The sequence below is a fragment of the Onychostruthus taczanowskii genome, unplaced genomic scaffold (genome assembly GCF_017590055.1).
Source record: "Onychostruthus taczanowskii isolate IOZ18803 unplaced genomic scaffold, ASM1759005v1 scaffold24, whole genome shotgun sequence".
NCBI classification, from domain to species: domain Eukaryota; kingdom Metazoa; phylum Chordata; class Aves; order Passeriformes; family Passeridae; genus Onychostruthus; species Onychostruthus taczanowskii.
In genome coordinates, this window is record NW_024499684.1 from 1,093,679 (window position 1) to 1,111,423 (window position 17,745).

Here is a 17,745-nt window from a genome sequence, read left to right on the forward strand (position 1 = left end):
AGCAATGTTTAAACTGTGTTTATTTACACTGGGGTAGCTGTGCCTGAAAAACAAACTGATGCTGTAAAGAAAAGTTCCCAAGGTAAATGTTAGAGGGGAAGAACACCTTGGGGGGATGGTTCTGGAGGTGTTTGCTGTGCCTGAGGCCAGCACAGAGCTGGCTCCTGCCCTGAGAAAGCTGGAACCAAAGCTGGAGGTTGATTATTGGTGCAAACAATTCTGATTATTTTACTTACGTCTGTAGGATAAAAACCCTGACAGTGGAACTTAAAACCAAGCAGGAGGAGATGAAAACTGTGAAAGCTGATTTGCAGTATTTCCAGGAGGAGAAGGAAGCTGCCTACAAGCAGTCACAGGTGCTCAGGTGAGAACCCAAAAAGAAATGCTGATGTTGGAAATGCTGTATTTCTTACATATATATTGTTCATAGAGGTTCACCATAAACCTGGGCATACAGTCATTTAAACATGATTACTCTGATTTCTCAATTAAAAATGATTGGACAATTTCTTGTACTGGATTTTGAAATGATGAAACAAACCCAGTTTTCTTCATTTATGTATAAAAGCTCTAAACATTTAGATGGGGAAACTTATTATACATATATTCAACACACAGCACATTTCATACACTGAATTATTGTAACCCAATGCAGTATAAATTACCAGATATTGGGAACAGAGTTGTCAAGCTTAGTATAATTCCCAAGTTTTATTGATAGAATAATTTATAAATATACATCTGGTACATTTTCTTTCTTGCAGAACTACCTTGGAACACCATTGCTCCACCCTGAACAAGGCTGTCTCACTGTTCCCTTTCATTAGGAGTGAATTAGACAGTATTAAAGAGGTCATCTCCACCAACATGGAGAGCTTTGCTGCCATGAAGGAAGAAATTTTTCGGCAAATAAAGGCCATGAGCAAAGAAGCTCTGACAGGTAAAGCACCCTGCAACCATTTTGGGCAAGAGAAAAAAGGATCCTGCAGGGTGTTGGTCCAGCATCCTTGTGGGAGCTGCTGGAGTGTCCTGCAGTGCTGCCCCCAAACTGGACAGGGCAAGAGAAGTAAAAGAGGAAAATGATGAAGGTGCTGGATACAATCCTGCTGTTAACTGTCCATCTTAAGTAGAGTATCAGGTCTGAGGGTAAAATTCAAAGAATTAGCCTCATTTTGAGGGCAGGACCAGCAAGGACTTGTGGAGCTAACCCACACCCAACAGCAGCAGCTCTCCCTGCTCCCATTCCTGGGAGAGAACAAGCCCTGCCAGGTGCAGCCCTCCTTATCTGAGGGGTCCTTGGGCCTGCAAGGGGCACAGAGCAGCCCCTGGGCTGGCCAGAATTCCCTTGGCCCCCAGGCTGCTTCCTGCTCCCACCAGGGCCAGGGGAGCAGGGAGCAAGGACGGCTGAGGGCTTTTTCAGGAGGGGCCATGCCTAGGCTCAGGCTGAGCCTTGGGTGCCATTTGTGCTGAGATTGGTGTCACTGAGAACAGTGTGCAGTGGTGCAGTTACAGACTGCAACAGCCAGAGCCCCCCAGCTGGCCCTGTGCCCAATTTACAGCTCTAAAGGCCTTCAGAAATAATCCTCTGACATATTCCTGTCCTAGCAGTTTTTCAGTGTGGATGAGTGGATGAGCCGCTGTTTGGCGTTGGGACAAAATCACAGAATCTCCTGAGATGGGGAGGATCCACAAGGATCCAGTCTGACATAAATGAAAGGGCAGGAGGTCTTTCTCCTTTTCAATGCCTTTATTAAAGAGATTCAGCTCAGGTGGGGAGAAATCGACGAACCCAAAGATCCCCCTGCTGCCCAGATTAACCTCAGTTTGGTCAGGGCTTTGAGGGCAGGCTGGGGATGTGCATCTCCACCTGCCCCTGTCCCTGTGAGCTCCAGAGCAGATCCACAGGGAAACCCTGCATGCCTGGAGCAGCTCAGGAGCCCTGGAGCTGTTTGGCACAGCAGCTGCCCAGTGAGCTGTGCTTCCTGGGCCATGAGCAGTGAATTCCTCCCTCAATGGTTGCTTTGTTCCCACTGGGAAGGGCTCTATGCCTGGAGAGGATGAGCCCGCTGAGACACTGAGCCAGCACCAGCAGGAGCTGGGGCCCTGGGCCACCAAGGGCTCCTGCCTGCTGCAGGTGTGAGCCCAGAGCATCCCTCCCCAATCTTCACTCCTGTAAGGACAGAGGAAGGTTCCTGTGTCCTGAGGATTCCCCTCTCCCTGGTCTCATTCCCTGCCTGCTGCAGGCTGGGGGTGATGGCAGCACGTGTCCCTGCAGACTTCTTCAGCCTCACATACATTTCAAGGCTTCTTTTCTGGAGTATTCCTTGTTGTGTTTGTTGTAGTACTCCCAATATGCAGAGGATCTGTGTGGAAGCAGGAGTGGAGCCTTTCTTACAAGGTTCTGTATCCCTCAGCATTTCCCACTTCAGACTAGTGCCACACCAGGAATATCACACCCATCCTCAAATCCAGCTTTCCACATCAAAACAATTTAGCCCCACTTACTTTTGTTGGCCTGTGAATGCCATTTAAAAACTTTGATGTTCTTGTTCATAATTAACGTAAAATAACAACAGTCTACATGGATTTGTTTTGCCTCCTCAGAAATACCCAAATTGAACCAAAGATTGGCAAAATCCCAGCGGGAGAACGAGTGTCTGCAGGAGAAGGTCAAACACCTCACTGAGGTGGCTGACACAGTTGAGCTGAAAACTCAGCAGCTCCAAACTTCCCTTCAGCAGGGGAACGAGCTCCAGAGTCGGTGCCGTGAGCTGCAGAAGGAAACTCTGGGTAAGAGAAGTTTTTTATCCTTTCCAGCAAAAAATCCCAGGGGAAAAAGAAATGTTTTTAAAAGCACAAGAGTTGTGGTTGTTACTGTGAAAAGACTCCACGGGCCTGAATAAAAGGTGGGTGCCTGCAGTCAGAAGGAGGGAATGTCATTCCAAGGAGTCTGGAGGCCTGCTGGCTGGGAGGGCAAGTGAAGAAAAGAGGGAAACCATGAAGGTGGTGGAATACAATCCTCTTGTCAATTGTCCAGCTTAAGTAGAACATCAGGCTCTGAGGGTAAGATTCAAAGAATTGGTCTCATTTTGAGTGCAGGACTGGGAAGGACTTCTGGCTCTCAGAGCAGGACTGAAAAGCAGGACAGACCAAGCCTTTTCTCTGAGCCATTAAACAGCAGACTCTAATGATCTGCCCTTGATTGTGTCTCAGGAAGCAGAGAATGCTCTTGAAAAGGGTGAGAGCAGTGACAGCACTTGAAATGACACCCTGGGAGCTGTGTGCAGACAAAAACTCACTGCAAAAGGATTATTTATGTGGGTATCTCTTGGATCTCTTTTCTCTTGCGTTCACAGCTCTGGCTCAGAGGTATTTTAGGACCTTGGGAACACGTGTGGGCACGGCACTCAGACTGTAATAACAGGATAATATCTTATACATTAATATTTAATTGGTTTGTTCTTACAGCAATACTGCTGAAAAGCTCCAGCAAAGACACCTTCTTTCTTTGTAGAAATTATAAGGAGCAGTGGACATAAAATCTCCTCAGGAGATCTCTCACACTCTGAAATACGTGGGTTAGCATCATGACACCAAACACCTGTACTGCTGTATTTGTGTGATGGCAAAACTGCCTTAGCTGAGTCCCTTTCCCCTCTGCTTACTCCAGAGGTTGCTGCAAACAGTGAGTTCAGGGTTTGTTCATGAGCATGGCAAACAAACACTTCCAGTTTCAGCTTTGCCCCCTTTAACTCCATGCAGAACTGCCTTGTTCTTACCTTAAAAGAGAGCTTTTCACAGTCTCTATTTTATTATGTTTCTAAAGGTTGTTCATTGTGTTCTGTATCTTTGGGGGGTCTGCATGGCTTCTTGGATCTTCTGACAACCTCAGTTTTCTTCCCTAAATTGGCATGTTGCATCAGCCCATCACAATTAATGATCACAGAATCCTGGAATGGTTTGGGTTGGGGGGGACCTTAAAGCTCATCCCATCCCACCCCCTGCCAGGGCAGGGACACTTCCACTGTCCCAGGCTGAAAATTTGCAGTGAAATATAAAACAACTGAAATTTTATGGAGAAAACATAGCTAAAAACACATCTAATTCCATACATGGAATTCATACAGAAGATTAGGACCCTGAAAAATCTTAATGATGAGTGAAAATACAGTGTAAGCTGCTTGATGTTTTATGTGAGGCATTTTAAAATTGATTAATAACATGTAGCAGTCACTTGCTAATAAATGAGTTATTAAGAAGCAGTAAAATGTTTGATGTGGGTATGCAGAAGGAGGTTTCAGGGCAGGAAAGCTGCTGGCTCAGGCATTTGGATTCCACCCTTCCTGAATGGATCAGTAAAACACAAATCCAGGAGGATTTCAAGGGGTCTGGCTCTAGGGAACACGTTGCTGCATCGGGGTAATAAACCCAGTTAATGCACTGCTGATAAAAATGGTTCTCTTTGAAATACCAAACAGGGTTTTTTTCATGAAGCAATCATTAAATATGAAACGAGTTTGCCATTGTATTAAAGTAAATGAGTGGGAACAAACAACATCTGACTGGAAATCAGTTCCAGGGAGTGGATTTGTCCTGCCCAAAGTGGGGTGTGGAAATCAGCCACATCCTGAGTGTCCATGCTTTGGGGGGAGCTTGGGGTTTTGCCTTATTTTGCTTTTTTTCCTCCCACAAACTACTCCAAAGTCCCTCTTTGAAATAATTTGACACTCCAGAAATAATAAAAACTACCAGGATTTGTGATTTACATATTTTTAAAGGATTTTCCTTTCTGCCACTGATATTTTGAGGATTCTTCTGTTGCATGTTCCTCACAGAATTGTAAAGTCATGATTATTTCACATCACAGCAGGCGTTTGCAAGAGCAGGGAGCAAGCAGTTGTTCCTGCTGTTGTTTTTGGCTCTCATGCTTGTCGAGGCTTTCTGGAGATTCCCTTTGCAGGGGATTTGTGGGATCAGATGGATTTGCTGCCTTCAAGGCACTTTTCAGCCTCACAGAGCATCACCCAGTCAAGGGAGGTGACAAATGCTCAACGCAGGGTAAGGTCTGCTGGGTAATTGTTTAATCAATCAGCTTCCCCAAATCAAAAATCAATAATGGTGATAATGTGTCTGTTCTTAGTGCTGGCAGCAGCAGGGCTGCAGTAGCACGGGCTCCTAAAAGATTTCTGCTTTCATTTTATTACCAGCTAGATCCTTTATTTAATCACAAATAAAAAATCGGGGTTTTTTTCCCCAAAGTCCTTGTGGTTTTTCTTTAGCTCACGACAGCTCTGGCCTTGCTCTGGATGGGTTGAAATTGCTGCTGATGCTCCCAAAATCCCAATTTGTGGTCTTTGGCTGCTCCTGCTCCATAGGCTACTTCAGCTCCCAGTCCAAAGCTGGTGGTTTGCTGCCGTGATGAGGCTGCTGAGAGGTGATGGAAAACTGCTCATGGAAAGGAGAGGGAATGTTAGCCCTCCTCATGGAGAAGGAGGTGTTTTCATCTCCTGGAGTGTCTTTAATGGCACTTTAAAAACCACTTTGAAGAGCTTTGAAAATGCAAAGGGGGAATAGTTCCCTGCAGTTGTAGGCAGGCTGCAGATCAGCCAGCTGTAAGTGCTGTTGAAATGTATTTTTTTATGAATTCCAGCTGCGGTGGGGAGGCTGGGGAGGGTGAGAGCTGGGGAATACAGGGCTGCTGTTGGAGCAGAGAGTGAGAGGCCATGGCTCATTAGAGCTTTCAGCAGCCTGAGTGCCAGAGGAGGCCCAGGAATCCATGGCAAACAATCCCAGCTCCCTGCCAGGGGCTGGGACCAGGCTGCTGCAGTGGCACTGAGAGAAGGGCCACACTTGGCTTCCTGAGGAAAAGCAGGAATCCAGGTTCTCCTCTGGAGCCAGGCTGGGAGAGGAGAAGGATCCAGGAGAGCTCAGAGCCCTGCCAGGGCCTGAAGGGGCTCCAGGAGAGCTGGAGAGGGACTGGGGACAAGGATGGAGGGACAGGACACAGGGAATGGCTCCCACTGCCAGAGGGCAGGCATGGATGGGAGATTGGGAATTGGGAATTCCTGGCTGGGCTGGGATTCCCAGAGCAGCTGTGGCTGCCCCTGGATCCCTGGCAGTGCCCAAGGCCAGGCTGGACACTGGGGCTGGAGCACCTGGGACAGTGGGAGGTGTCCCAGGGGTGGCACTGGGTGGGATTTAATGTCCCTGCCAACCCAAACCATGATTCTGTATTAAAGGATGTGTCTTTATTGAATTTTGTTTTGTCTGCTTGGCCTAAACATTGAGGGTAAAAAATTATCCCCAAGGAAAATTAAGGTGAGGATCTCCATGTTTTTACTGTTTAGTTTTTCCAGTATTTCAAGCCAATGTTAATGTGTAGGAGAAGAAGGTCTGTAGGAATTGTGACATATCCCAATTAGCAGGCAGGAATACAGGCAGAAAATTCAGGCTTTAGACCCAGGCCTTTGATGCTGGAGTGTGAACTCTGGCCATGGATGAGCAAAGCCAGTCCTTCTGAGGGCAGGAGTGCTTGTACTGTGTCACTGGGGGCGTGGGAGGGGAGCAGGCTTTGCCAAAACAACATTTTTTTCCCTTTTTAAGGATTTTTAAGGTCTTGGAGATTGCCATGTTTGCGTGGTTGCAGTTGTTGGTTTGTTCTGTTGAGGCTGCCCCTGATTTGTGCCACTCAGAACCGTTTAGAATCCGGTCCCTTTTTCTCTGCTGGTTTTCTGAAGGTGGAAGAATGAAGCAGGGGGCCATGGAGCCCAGGCTGGCCGTGGCCAGCAACATCTGCTGGGGGAGATAAACCTCAGCCACTCCTCTCCTGGCACATCCTGCCAGCTCCTGGCAGCTCTGGGTGATTGGGACACTTCCTGATGGCACTGGGGAGGTCTCCAGAAGGGATCTCAATCTGAAATCCATCCCTGGGCTCCTTCCAGACTTTTGTGAGTCACAAATTAAAAGAAGGACTTTGTTGTGTAGACCAAAAAAAAAATTATCTTAGAGAACACAGTACATGAGCTATTATAAATACAAAGAATTAGTTCTGTGCTGTGCAGGGCCTTGGGGTGTTACTTCACTTCTTTGGTCTCCTTAGAAACACGTGGTGAGGCAACGTTTTCCTGCTCTGACACTGTAATTTTTCATGCATGTATTTCATATTTCTCACAGAATGTCTGCTATGCTCTTTAAAAAATTGTACTGGGAACTATCTGTGCTAAGTGTACCTCTGACTTTGCCTGGAATTAGTGTTCTGAGAAAAATTAAATATTTTTGCCCCCTTTGGCACAGCTGATTGGCCAAATTCAGGGCCCATACAAGGGGTAGTTATCAAGTAAGTTTTAAATAATTGCTACAACTTCCTTTTTCCCAGAATCCAGGAGAAATCCAGCAAGAGGGGCTGGGTTGCAGCCTGCCTTGGCCAGGGATCTGTGTGCTCTCTGTTCCAGTTCCTTGACCATCTCCCAGCTCTGAGCTCCAGCTGGTCCCTGGTGGCTGGGAGGGGACCCAAAGTGGAGGGGAGGGGAAGGTGGAGGATCCCAACCCTCCTGGGGGATGGCAGATGGCTTTGAGCCTCAAGCTGTGGCTGCTCCTTCCCTGCAGGCCAGGCTGGATGGGGCTGGAGCACCTGGGACAGTGGGAGATGTCCCTGCCAGGGCAGGGGTGGCACTGGGTGGGATTTAAGGTCCCTTCAACCCAAACCATTCTGGCATTCTGGGGTTCCATGATCTATTTGAATAGATGAAATAATGAAATAATCTTCATTGTTGTGCACATGTATGAAACATTGAGCTTTTATTTAGATCACCCCCAAATTGTCAGCTATTATATTGGATTGGATTTTGTAGGTTTTGCAGGAAAAGCAGAAAATTACACAGCTCTACCACGTGTGCCTCTGATCCAGCCTCACTGGGAATCTGGTAGGAATTAGCTGTGGAGCTGATGGCTTCCAGAGTGGCTGCTTAATATTTTTATTTTCCACTGAAATCTTCACCAGTTGTTGCTGTTTCCAGGCAGGAGCTGGGGCACCGTGCCCTTGGATGCAAACTGGGTGGTTCCACTCCTGAAAGGCAGCTGTGGGCAGGCTCTGCTGGGTGTTGGGCACACACCAGGGGCTGCAGTGATGCAGTTTGCCCAAGGAAGAGGGAACAGTGCCCAGTTTGTTCTGTCTCTGGTTCTGTGGCTCGTCAGGTCCTCGTGCACGGCGGGGCCGTGCCCCTCAGTCCCTGTCCCTGTCACAGCCCTGCTCACAGAAGGTTACTGGAAGGTTTGTCACTGTGCTGAGAGCCATTCTGAGTCACAGAAATAAGTAAAATTCAACAGAAGTGAAACTGAGATGGATTTGGCCTGCTGAGTCTTTGAGATGAGGTGGTTCCTGCAGCATTGAGCCGGTATCAGTATTACAGAGTGTGAGTTCTTTGCATGTTTTGCAACAGGCTTTATTTTCATTACCAGAGAACATTTTTACATAAGGGGTTGAGTACATTTTCCTCTGCTCAGCAGGTTGAGCAGTTTCCCTTTGTATTGCCATTCTCCTTATTAGTTGCCTCATTTTCACCATGGTTTTCATTGACATCTGCCTCCATGGGTGTGGGACTTTCTGCTCACCAGCTCCCATTGACCTTGGTGGGAATTCTCTCTAGAGAAGACTTGCAGAAACCATTTGTGTAATTAAATCCATCTATTCCCTCATGAAAAACTCCTGTCCATGCTCAGTGAGCATGAAAACTTCTGAGAACAAATGGAGTGAAAGAGGAAACAGCTTTGAGAGAGACCACCCAAAGTACAGAACCAAACCAAGCATCATCCCTCTCCTTTTCCTTTATTCCAGAACTTGTGTCCACACTCCCACACTGAGGGAGAAGAAAAAAATACCACAGTTATTAATTATTGGCAGAAATCTTTTAAAATAACAATTTTTAACAGGTCAGAAAGAGTTGTTTGGGGAAACTCTGTGAGGGTGGGCAGAGGGCTCTGCTCTGTCTGGTGTCCACCCACACTAATCTGGGCTTCATCTGTGTCCAGTCACAGAGTTCCTGCTGGCAGGGCTGGCTGCTCCCCACTGCTGTGCCTCACATCTGCTGGGCAGCTGAAGCCAGGGCTTCTTCCTTTTCTGCAGGAATTCTGCCAGGAAATGGAAGCTGGATTCTTCAGCTTTGGGAACGTGCAGGACAAGGCTGAGGAATGGCCAGTGAGGGGAGCAGCAGGGGCTGCAGGTGCCTGATGTGTCCAGAGGCTGCTGGGCCACCACTGCTGGCTCAGGGACAAGGGGAGAGGCCACCACTTGTCACAGCTTGGAGCTCTGCTCGCTCAGTCCTGCCTCCAGCCATGGCAGTGACAGCACAGGGCTGTCACAAAGGTGCACTGCACAAAAATGATGGGTTTGTTTGGTGTTTGATTGGCTGTGGCACCCACGGCAGGTGCTGCAGAAGCTGCTTCTACAATTAATTTCCATTTTTCCAAGGGTTCAATCAAGTCCAAGAAATTTTACTGTTCTCTTCAAAAAGCTCTTTATAAATGCTGATAGTTTGGAATGGATCTGGCTCGTCCTGTGTGTTTTACCCTGTATAATTCTCTCCATGATTATTTTTGTTGTAGTCTTATGGACCATTTTCCTTTTCCCTTTACTGAAAAGAGGGGACTCTTCCACTTGTAGGATTTATCAAGATAAGGTGTGGCTGGCAGGAAGTCCCACACTGGGATCATCCATCATCATTGCTGGAAGTGACTGACAGAGACATGTGGGAAAAGTCACAGAAATTCAGGGAATTGGGGTGAAATGATAAATTTAAGAACAGGAGTGGCAGATTTGGCTTCTGGGAAGATGCATCAGGGAGCTTTGAAGGACTGTCATGGGAGCTGTTCCCTTCAGAGACAAGGTCCCCTCACTTTGTTTGCTGTTGCTTTCTGAGGAATAATCTTGCTTTTTCTTTCACTTCCAGATCTGTTGCAATGATTTGCCATTGGATTTTTTTCCATGTAGTTTGTCTTGCTGTCCTTTTGGTAGAAACTTTGATTTCAAATCATTCTTAGGCTTTCTGGAAAGGCAGCTCTTGTTCATGAGGATATTTAGAGATGCCCAGGTTGCTGTGGCTGCCCCATCCCTGAGGTGTTCCAGGATGGGGCTTGGAGCAGCCTGGGACAGTGGAAGGGAGCTGGGACTGGATGAGCTTTGAGGTCCCTCCCAGCCCAAGGCATTCCATGATTCTGTGATATGTTCATGGAGGTGAAACTCTGATTGAGCCATGTGCTGCTGCTTCAGCTTAAAGGGCTTCACATCTGCCAGTTATGGCTGTTCTTGGGATTTAAAAGCACTGAAAAGGGTGATATTAAGGCACACAAAACCAAGTGAGATAATTTAACTAAAAAACCAGGGATTGTCCTGGGAAAAAGGCAGTGGCTGATGGGAGCTGAGGTGATGTGTTCTGGAGGATGACATGTAGAGGATAAGACAAATAAATCATTTAATTACTGCCAGGGTTTCAGATGAAGTGAATTCCAGGTGAGTTTTGGGGCCACCTTCCTGCATCTGTTTGCTCTCTGTACAAACAATCTGATTTCAAGCAAACAATCTGATTTCATGTTTCAGTGTAGTTGCATTTGGTGTTTTCTGGTGGGATAAAAAGCCCCAAACACACAAACAAACCCCAGCTTTTTGCTGTAGAGACACTCTGCTCATGTGCACTGCCCTGCCTGAGGTGGGAGCGAGGAGCTGCAGGTCCCACCTGGAAACAAACCACTGAAGTGGATTGATTTAACATGAACAGAGACACAACCTCGTGTTTTTGCTTTCAGATTTAACAAATCAGGTGGAGACAGCTGGCCTGCAGCTGCAGAAGGTGACAGCAGAGATGGACCACTACAAGAAGCTGTTGCTGTAAGATTCCCATTCCTTGATTGCTTCCCACTGCACATAAAACACATCAACCACTTTTTTTTTTTCCCAGCAAGTGCTGCTTGTCACAGTGTTCTGAGAAGGTTCTGACCAACAGAGGAACTCTTTTATCTCCATGGGATTAATTCTAAGCACCTGCCTGGGGCAGCCTGGCTGTGGGAGCAGGGCTTCCTTCCTCCAGCAGGGATTGCTGGAACTGCAGAGGGATAAGGAGCCTCACCTAACACACAGGTGTAGGAGGAATTTTGGGAAATCCACCTAGCTTCAGGACTGAACATGTGTATATATACACATTTTTATGTAGGAAGGAAGGAATATATAGTGATAGAGCACTGCCAGAGGGCAGGATTGGTGGGATCTTGGGAATTAGGAGTTGTTCCCTGGGGGGGTGGGCAGGCCTGGCACAGGTTTTCCAGGGAATTTGTGGCTGTCCCTGGATCCCTGGCAGTGCCCAAGGCCAGGCTGGATGGGGTTTGGAGCCACCTGGTCTATGGAAAGTGTGGGTGGAACAAGATGGGCTTTGGGGTCCCTTCCAGCCCAAACCATTGCAGGATTTTCTCCCATTTCCAGAGCACTCCCACAGCAGGAGCCTGGCACCCCAACACCACAAAACATTACAAATCCCACAGCTGAGTGCTGAGACCCTCAGCGGGCACTGGGGGACATCACCTCCAGGAGAATCCAGAGGGATCCAGGAGCCAGAGGATGCTGAAGAGGCACCAGTGGTGCTTGTGGGGCTCAGGAGTCAGGAGCTGGCACTGCCAGGCTCGTGGCCACCACCAGCTCTGTGCCCTGCAGCCTGAGCTCAGGGACTGTGCTCTCGTGCCCTGCACCTTCTGCTTCCAGTGCCTGCACTCGGGGGTCTGACCACGACCAAATATTTGGGGTGCTTAGCAACAAAGTACTTGAGTGATAATGTAAGGATTGAGTGGGAAACAAAGATGTCATGAACACAGTTAAATCAACACTGAGGGCTTTCCAAGTGTAAATTGACATTTCAGTAATAGGGGCACAGTTTAATGAAACAACATATTCTATATCTGTTTGAATGTAAATATGAACCTTAACCATGGTTATTAATTGGTGCAATGGTGACATAATGACATGAAACCTGCAGTTTCCAGCCCTTTTACCTACAAAATTGGGATTTGTTCCGTTTTATTCATTTATTACTCAAAACTGTCATCAGTGTTGCAAGATCTCACTTCTTGTTTGCACCATTTGTGATCCAGGGCAGGCTGAGATGGCACTGCAAGTGTAACTTCCAATTATTAACAACCATTGCTGGAGCTGACACAACTTTCTGTTCTTGGCCTTTTACCTGAAAGGGAAAATGCAAGGAGGAAAATACACCCAGAAGTGATATCCAGCTGCTGCAGGAGTAAAGGCTCATTTCTTTGGATAATATCCTTTTTTACCAATGTTTTTTTAGGGTGAAGTCAACAGAACTTGATGTCTGTCAAAACGAACTGAAAAAGATCAAATATGAGAATGGCATTGCTGAGTCCAGGTAAATGCTGAAATGATATTTCATCTTTTTGAGCAATGACAGCAAACATTTTATTATTTTAATGCAGTTTTTATGCAATACATTAAAAGAATTTTCTGTCAAGTCAGTATATTTAACTTCATAAAAAACACATGGGGTTTTGACCAATATTTTTTTCTAGGCATTATTATTTCTGTCTATAAATAAGAATATAGTAACTACAATGCTGTTGTTTCTTTATTTCATCTGTAGACTTACAAAAGAGCTGAAGGAAAAGGAGGAATCCCTTCTTGTTTGCCAACAAGTCTGCAAACATTTACAGGAGGAGGTGGCTGAGAAAGAAAGGAGAGAAGAAGATCTGAAAAGAAGAACTGGGAGATCAGAGAGTGAGCTGGAAACCCTTAAAGCTCTGCTGGGCCAAACAGAGCAGGAGGTGCTGATGCTGAAGCAGGAGAGGTAAAGGGAGCTGAGCTGGACTCAGGTGCTCCTGGAAATTCTGGAGATTTTGGGAGTCATTGGATTGGGTTTTTAAATTATAATGGGATAAACAAAACTTGGATGAAGGGAAGAAAAAGTACTATTAAAAATAGGAGTAGAGAAGTTTCCTTGGACTGCAGGGCTTCAGCTGGAGTTTAGTCTGAGCCCCAAAGCCCCATTTCTGCAGCTGTTCAGCTGCTCTGTGTGCCCAAGGTGCAGGGAATATTCAAACCCTGGAATGCAGAACAGTTGGTGCCTCCTGGCACTTCTGAGTGCTGAAATCACTGTGGCTCTCAGGAGTAAAACTGGAGATGGAGATTCCGTGGCAGGTAATTAAAAATATATGGATTCAGCTTGGGGAGTCCAAAGCACAGGCACTCAAACTCAATCCCATTCCAGGGAAAGCAGCCCTCAGAAGCCCAGTGCTTTATTTTGCACATCTCAAAAGCAATCCCAGGGACAATGGCAGCTTTGTTCACAGCTGAGACCCTTCAGAGCCAGGCTGAACTGCTGGGAAGCTGCTCTCACACCTCCCCAAGCACCAGGTCCTGTCCAGGACCCTGGCTGAGGGAATACTGGGGCATTTTTGAGGTGGACAAGTTGTTAACAACATCAATGACAGGAATTGAACCTCTCCAGGAGTCTTGCCCTACAAGCCCCCCATAACAAAGAGTTCCTTGAACGACAGAAAGTACTCAGTGGTTTTCATTCCAAACCCATTACAAATTTTTAATTAATGATCCTAATATTCCAAGTTCATGAAATACAAGTTCTGGGTAGAATATTTGAAGTTTTTCTGTGTTCTTTGAAATTTGTCTTGAAAATATCAAAGAAAGATTAAAATGCCATTTGAAGTGGAAGATCAAGCACCGCATTTTCTTCAAAACATGAAATTCAGGAGCCAAGTGAGGGTGTGGTGGAGATTCCAAGGGGGGATTCCTGGGGCAAGGACGAGCAGGATTCATTGCAAGGCCAGGGGATTCCAGCAGAGTGGGCAGAGTAAATGTAAATTCCATTTACGTGGAATTTGTGTTTTTAGGGAGCTGCTGAAGAGCAGGACGGAGCAGCTGCAGGAGACGCTGAGGCAGAAGGTGCAGAGTGAGGACTCCTGGAGGGACAAGGTGACCCTGGGGGCTCTGCTTTGGGGGGCTCAGTTCCACCAAGGGCACAGGGAAGCAGGGAATGACCTCCAGTGCCACGTGTGGTGGAGTCATGGAATCATACACAGCCCGGTTTGGAAGCGACTCCGCCAAAAGTTCTGTCAGGAGCACACAAATCTTGTTTGCCTTTGGCCTCTGAGTCTGCTGGGGCCTCAGAGCCCTGAATTCACAGGGAAGGCTTTGTGTGGAGCCTCCTGTTTCCAAAAGCACACTTCATGTTTGCTGAAGCTCATGGAATCACAGGATCCCAACCTGGTTTGGGACCTTAAAGCCCCTCCAATGTCACCCCAGCCATGGCAGGGACACCTTCCATGTCCCAGGGGCTCCAAAGCCTGCCCAGCCTGGCCTTGGGCACTGCCAGGGATCCAGGGGCAGCCACAGCTTGTCCATGATAGCCTTTGTCCAAAGGATATCCTCATGATACCCTCCTGCCTCTTCCAGTGGGATTTGGGAAGCTGCTTCCCATGAACCACTGTCACCATGTCAACCTTGTTTTCATCTGCAGCTTTTATCATGAGCACCAAAAAACCCTGAACTGAATAAGAAATAAAAATATATTCATCTATTAAGAAGAATAATAAATAAAATATATTTATGTATTAAAAAGGATTTTAAAATATTAAAAAGAATAAGAAATTAATATAAGTGTATACATCAGTGAAGGAAAATTTAAAAGCAAAGTTGAACAATAATTGTGACTTGTCTGATTTAAGCCTCACATAATTGGTGACTGAAATTACTGTACTTTTTGTTTCAGTGTCTGAAAGCTTTATTTAGCCCCAGGAAAACTTGGGGACTGGTAGCAATTAGGATCAGTTACATTTCTTTGGAAACCCCTTCACTTTCCTGTCACAGGATATAATTTGGGGAAGGGATCAGGCTGGCTCCACAATCAGAGTGTTTTCAACCTGACATGAGAACAAAATAAAGATTGGTGGGAGGGAGAGGAAGCAATTTCAGCTTTGGTGTCACAGCCATTAAAATGCATCCACAGCAAGGCCCCAAAACTTGGCTCAGCAGCCAAAAAAATCAGCAAAGTGACAACATTGCCTTTGGTTTGTGCACTGCAGAGCACCAGAGGGCCAAGGTTTCTGTTTAAAATACATTTAAACCTGAAATTGTTTTAGTGGAACAAAAAAAAATTAAATTACTTAAATTTCTTAAATTACTTTCAGGAAGCAATTTAAGAAATAAGTCCCTTGGAGCACACCATTTATGGAACCCCAGGGTTACTGAGGCTGGAAAAGTCCCCCAAGGTCATCAAGTCCCACCTCTGAGTGGCCAAACGTGCCACCAGAGCCCCAGTGCCACGTCCTGGCACTGCCTGGCACCTCCAGCTGTGGTCCTGTCCTTCCCTGAGCCTCCCTTTTCCAGAGAAATCCCTCCTGAAGAGATGGGTGCACACATTTTTTCACAATTTTAATTAACGAGGGGCGTGTGAGTCAATTAGTGCCCAGTGCTCTCTTGGAACATCAGCCTCCACCCCATTTCCTGTTCTGCATCTCAGCTTCATTAATTTCAACTATTAAATGGGAAATGTTTTGTGTGAATGGGCTCAGGTTTTTGTATTGCCTTTAATTGTTTAGTCTGTGGAGTCAAGGAGCCTCCAACAAGTGATCAGGACCTGTAATGACAGGCAGAGTTAATAAATTTGGGGATTTAGGTTCAGAGTCCCAACTCCCATCTAAGAACATAAAAATATTAATATTGATATGAATATTAATAATAAATACACATCACTATAGGAAATAGAATTATAATACAAACACAATTAACACTATATTATATTTTATACATATTAATATTATATTATATATAATAATTATTATACATAATAAATATTAGCTATCATATATTAATTATTACTATTCTTAATATATATAATAATTACTATTAATGATATAATAATTATATTTGTACTAATTAATATAGTGTTATAATAATGTAATTATTGAATATATATTAATATAATATAATTATCCATGTAAAATAATTATAGATATTATTATCTATTATAATATTATTATCATATTATATATTATACAATATAATCTATTAATATAATATTATTATAAGATCATAATATATTATATATTATAATTAATAGGTATTATTAGTGTTGTTATTATTATTATGATGATTAGAGTCTACTTGAAGCATCCTACAAATACAACAGTTTTTAACTATAATTTGCACCTCTTCCACCCCCAGAATTGGGTGTATTTTGCTTTAAAAAATAATGACAATATTTCCAGTTTCTCTTTTTCCCCTAAAGACATTGGGGAGATTTATTATATTTCTGCTCATAATAATGTGTGGAATTAGATAATTGTAATTAAGCTCATTGTGGGCTTTTGTGCTTTTAATCATGGAAATAATGAGGTTTGTGTTGTGCATTTAATGTGCCTGTTGTGCTCTCAGCCTGCTGCAATTAAACCCAACAGAATCAGCTGCACGAAGGAATAGGAGCAGCCTGGGTTAGGAAAAGTGTTCTCCTAAGTGCAGCCTTCAGGGTGTCCTCCAGAATCCTGAATTTTCTATTGGGGAAATGATGAATTTATAATGGGAATTGTTGGAGCTGCTGTAAGCACTGGGAAACTTCACCCAATATTCCAACTGGAGAAGGGTCTGGGCTGAGCTCCTTGTGACCTTCCAGGGACTGGGGACAAGGATGGAGGGACAGGACACAGGGAATGGCTCCCACTGCCAGAGGGCAGGCATGGATGGGAGATTGGGAATTGGGAATTCCTGCCTGGGCTGGAATTGCCAGAGCAGCTGTGGCTGCCCCTGGATCCCTGGCAGTGCCCAAGGCCAGGCTGGATGAGCTTGGAGCACCTGGGACAATGGGAGGTGTCCCTGCCACGGCAGAGTGGCACTGGGTGGGATTTAATGTCCATCCCATCCCATGCCATCCCATCCCATCCCATCCCATCCCATCCCAGTGTGACAATGCCACTGACCCCTCTTGTCCCCCAGCTGGAGATGGACCTGGCCAAAGGGGAGGCTCGGCACAAAGAAGCAATTCTCAAAGTCAGGGAAGAGGCCAGAGTGGAGCTGGAGCTGGAGAGACAAAAGCAGCAGGAAGTGATCACAAAGTACCAGAGAGAGCACGAGGAGCTCCAGCAGAAGGTGTGCAATGCTCAAGAGAAAACTTTTGTGGCAGAAGATCACAGAAAACTGTAAAAAATGGGGATGTGAAGGAATGAAACCTTCTCTGCGTGTCATCCTCTCTCTGGATGATACAGTACTTTTTCACACTCTCAGTATATTTAATTTTTCTTAATAGAACAAGCTGAAAATAACTATTCCAGTTCAAGTTAATTGGTATGGAAGTTCTTTCTCACCACCAAAACTCCATCTATGTCCCCAGAGTTGCTAATTATATTTAATCTGACATCATCACTTTTTAAAAGCTTGGGGCTGTTTCAGGCTATGATGAGGTGCCACAATCCCACTCATATTTTTCCCCTTCCCAAGGGAAGCCAGCAGCTCCAGGGCCAGTAAAACCTGCTGGGCTGGAGTGGTGCTGGCACCACAGGGGGCTGGGAGCTCCAGATCCCCCTCAAGTTTTATGTAGAAATTGAGAAGTTGTACCTGTAACCTGAGTTTCCAAAAGGTTTGGTACAATTCCTGAGAAAATCTGAGAGATCTGGAAAAATGAAAGGTATGTGATGAGGTTTTATTATTATTTAAAATCTGGGACACTGTGATTTAGAGCTGAA

The 17,745-nt window shown here is 45.5% G+C and overlaps 1 protein-coding gene across 1 annotated transcript in view; it reads left to right on the forward strand.

Moving 5' to 3' along the window:
* Nucleotides 1-17,745, forward strand: part of LEKR1 (leucine, glutamate and lysine rich 1) — a 38,872-nt gene that overhangs the window by 15,308 nt on the left and 5,819 nt on the right. The window contains exons 3-10 of the mRNA XM_041406069.1: nucleotides 245-364; nucleotides 765-940; nucleotides 2,605-2,790; nucleotides 10,798-10,879; nucleotides 12,330-12,407; nucleotides 12,639-12,842; nucleotides 13,903-14,200; nucleotides 17,000-17,152. Of these exons, the coding sequence (XP_041262003.1) occupies nucleotides 245-364; nucleotides 765-940; nucleotides 2,605-2,790; nucleotides 10,798-10,879; nucleotides 12,330-12,407; nucleotides 12,639-12,842; nucleotides 13,903-14,200; nucleotides 17,000-17,152 (1,297 nt within the window). The remainder of the gene's footprint in view (nucleotides 1-244; nucleotides 365-764; nucleotides 941-2,604; nucleotides 2,791-10,797; nucleotides 10,880-12,329; nucleotides 12,408-12,638; nucleotides 12,843-13,902; nucleotides 14,201-16,999; nucleotides 17,153-17,745) is intronic.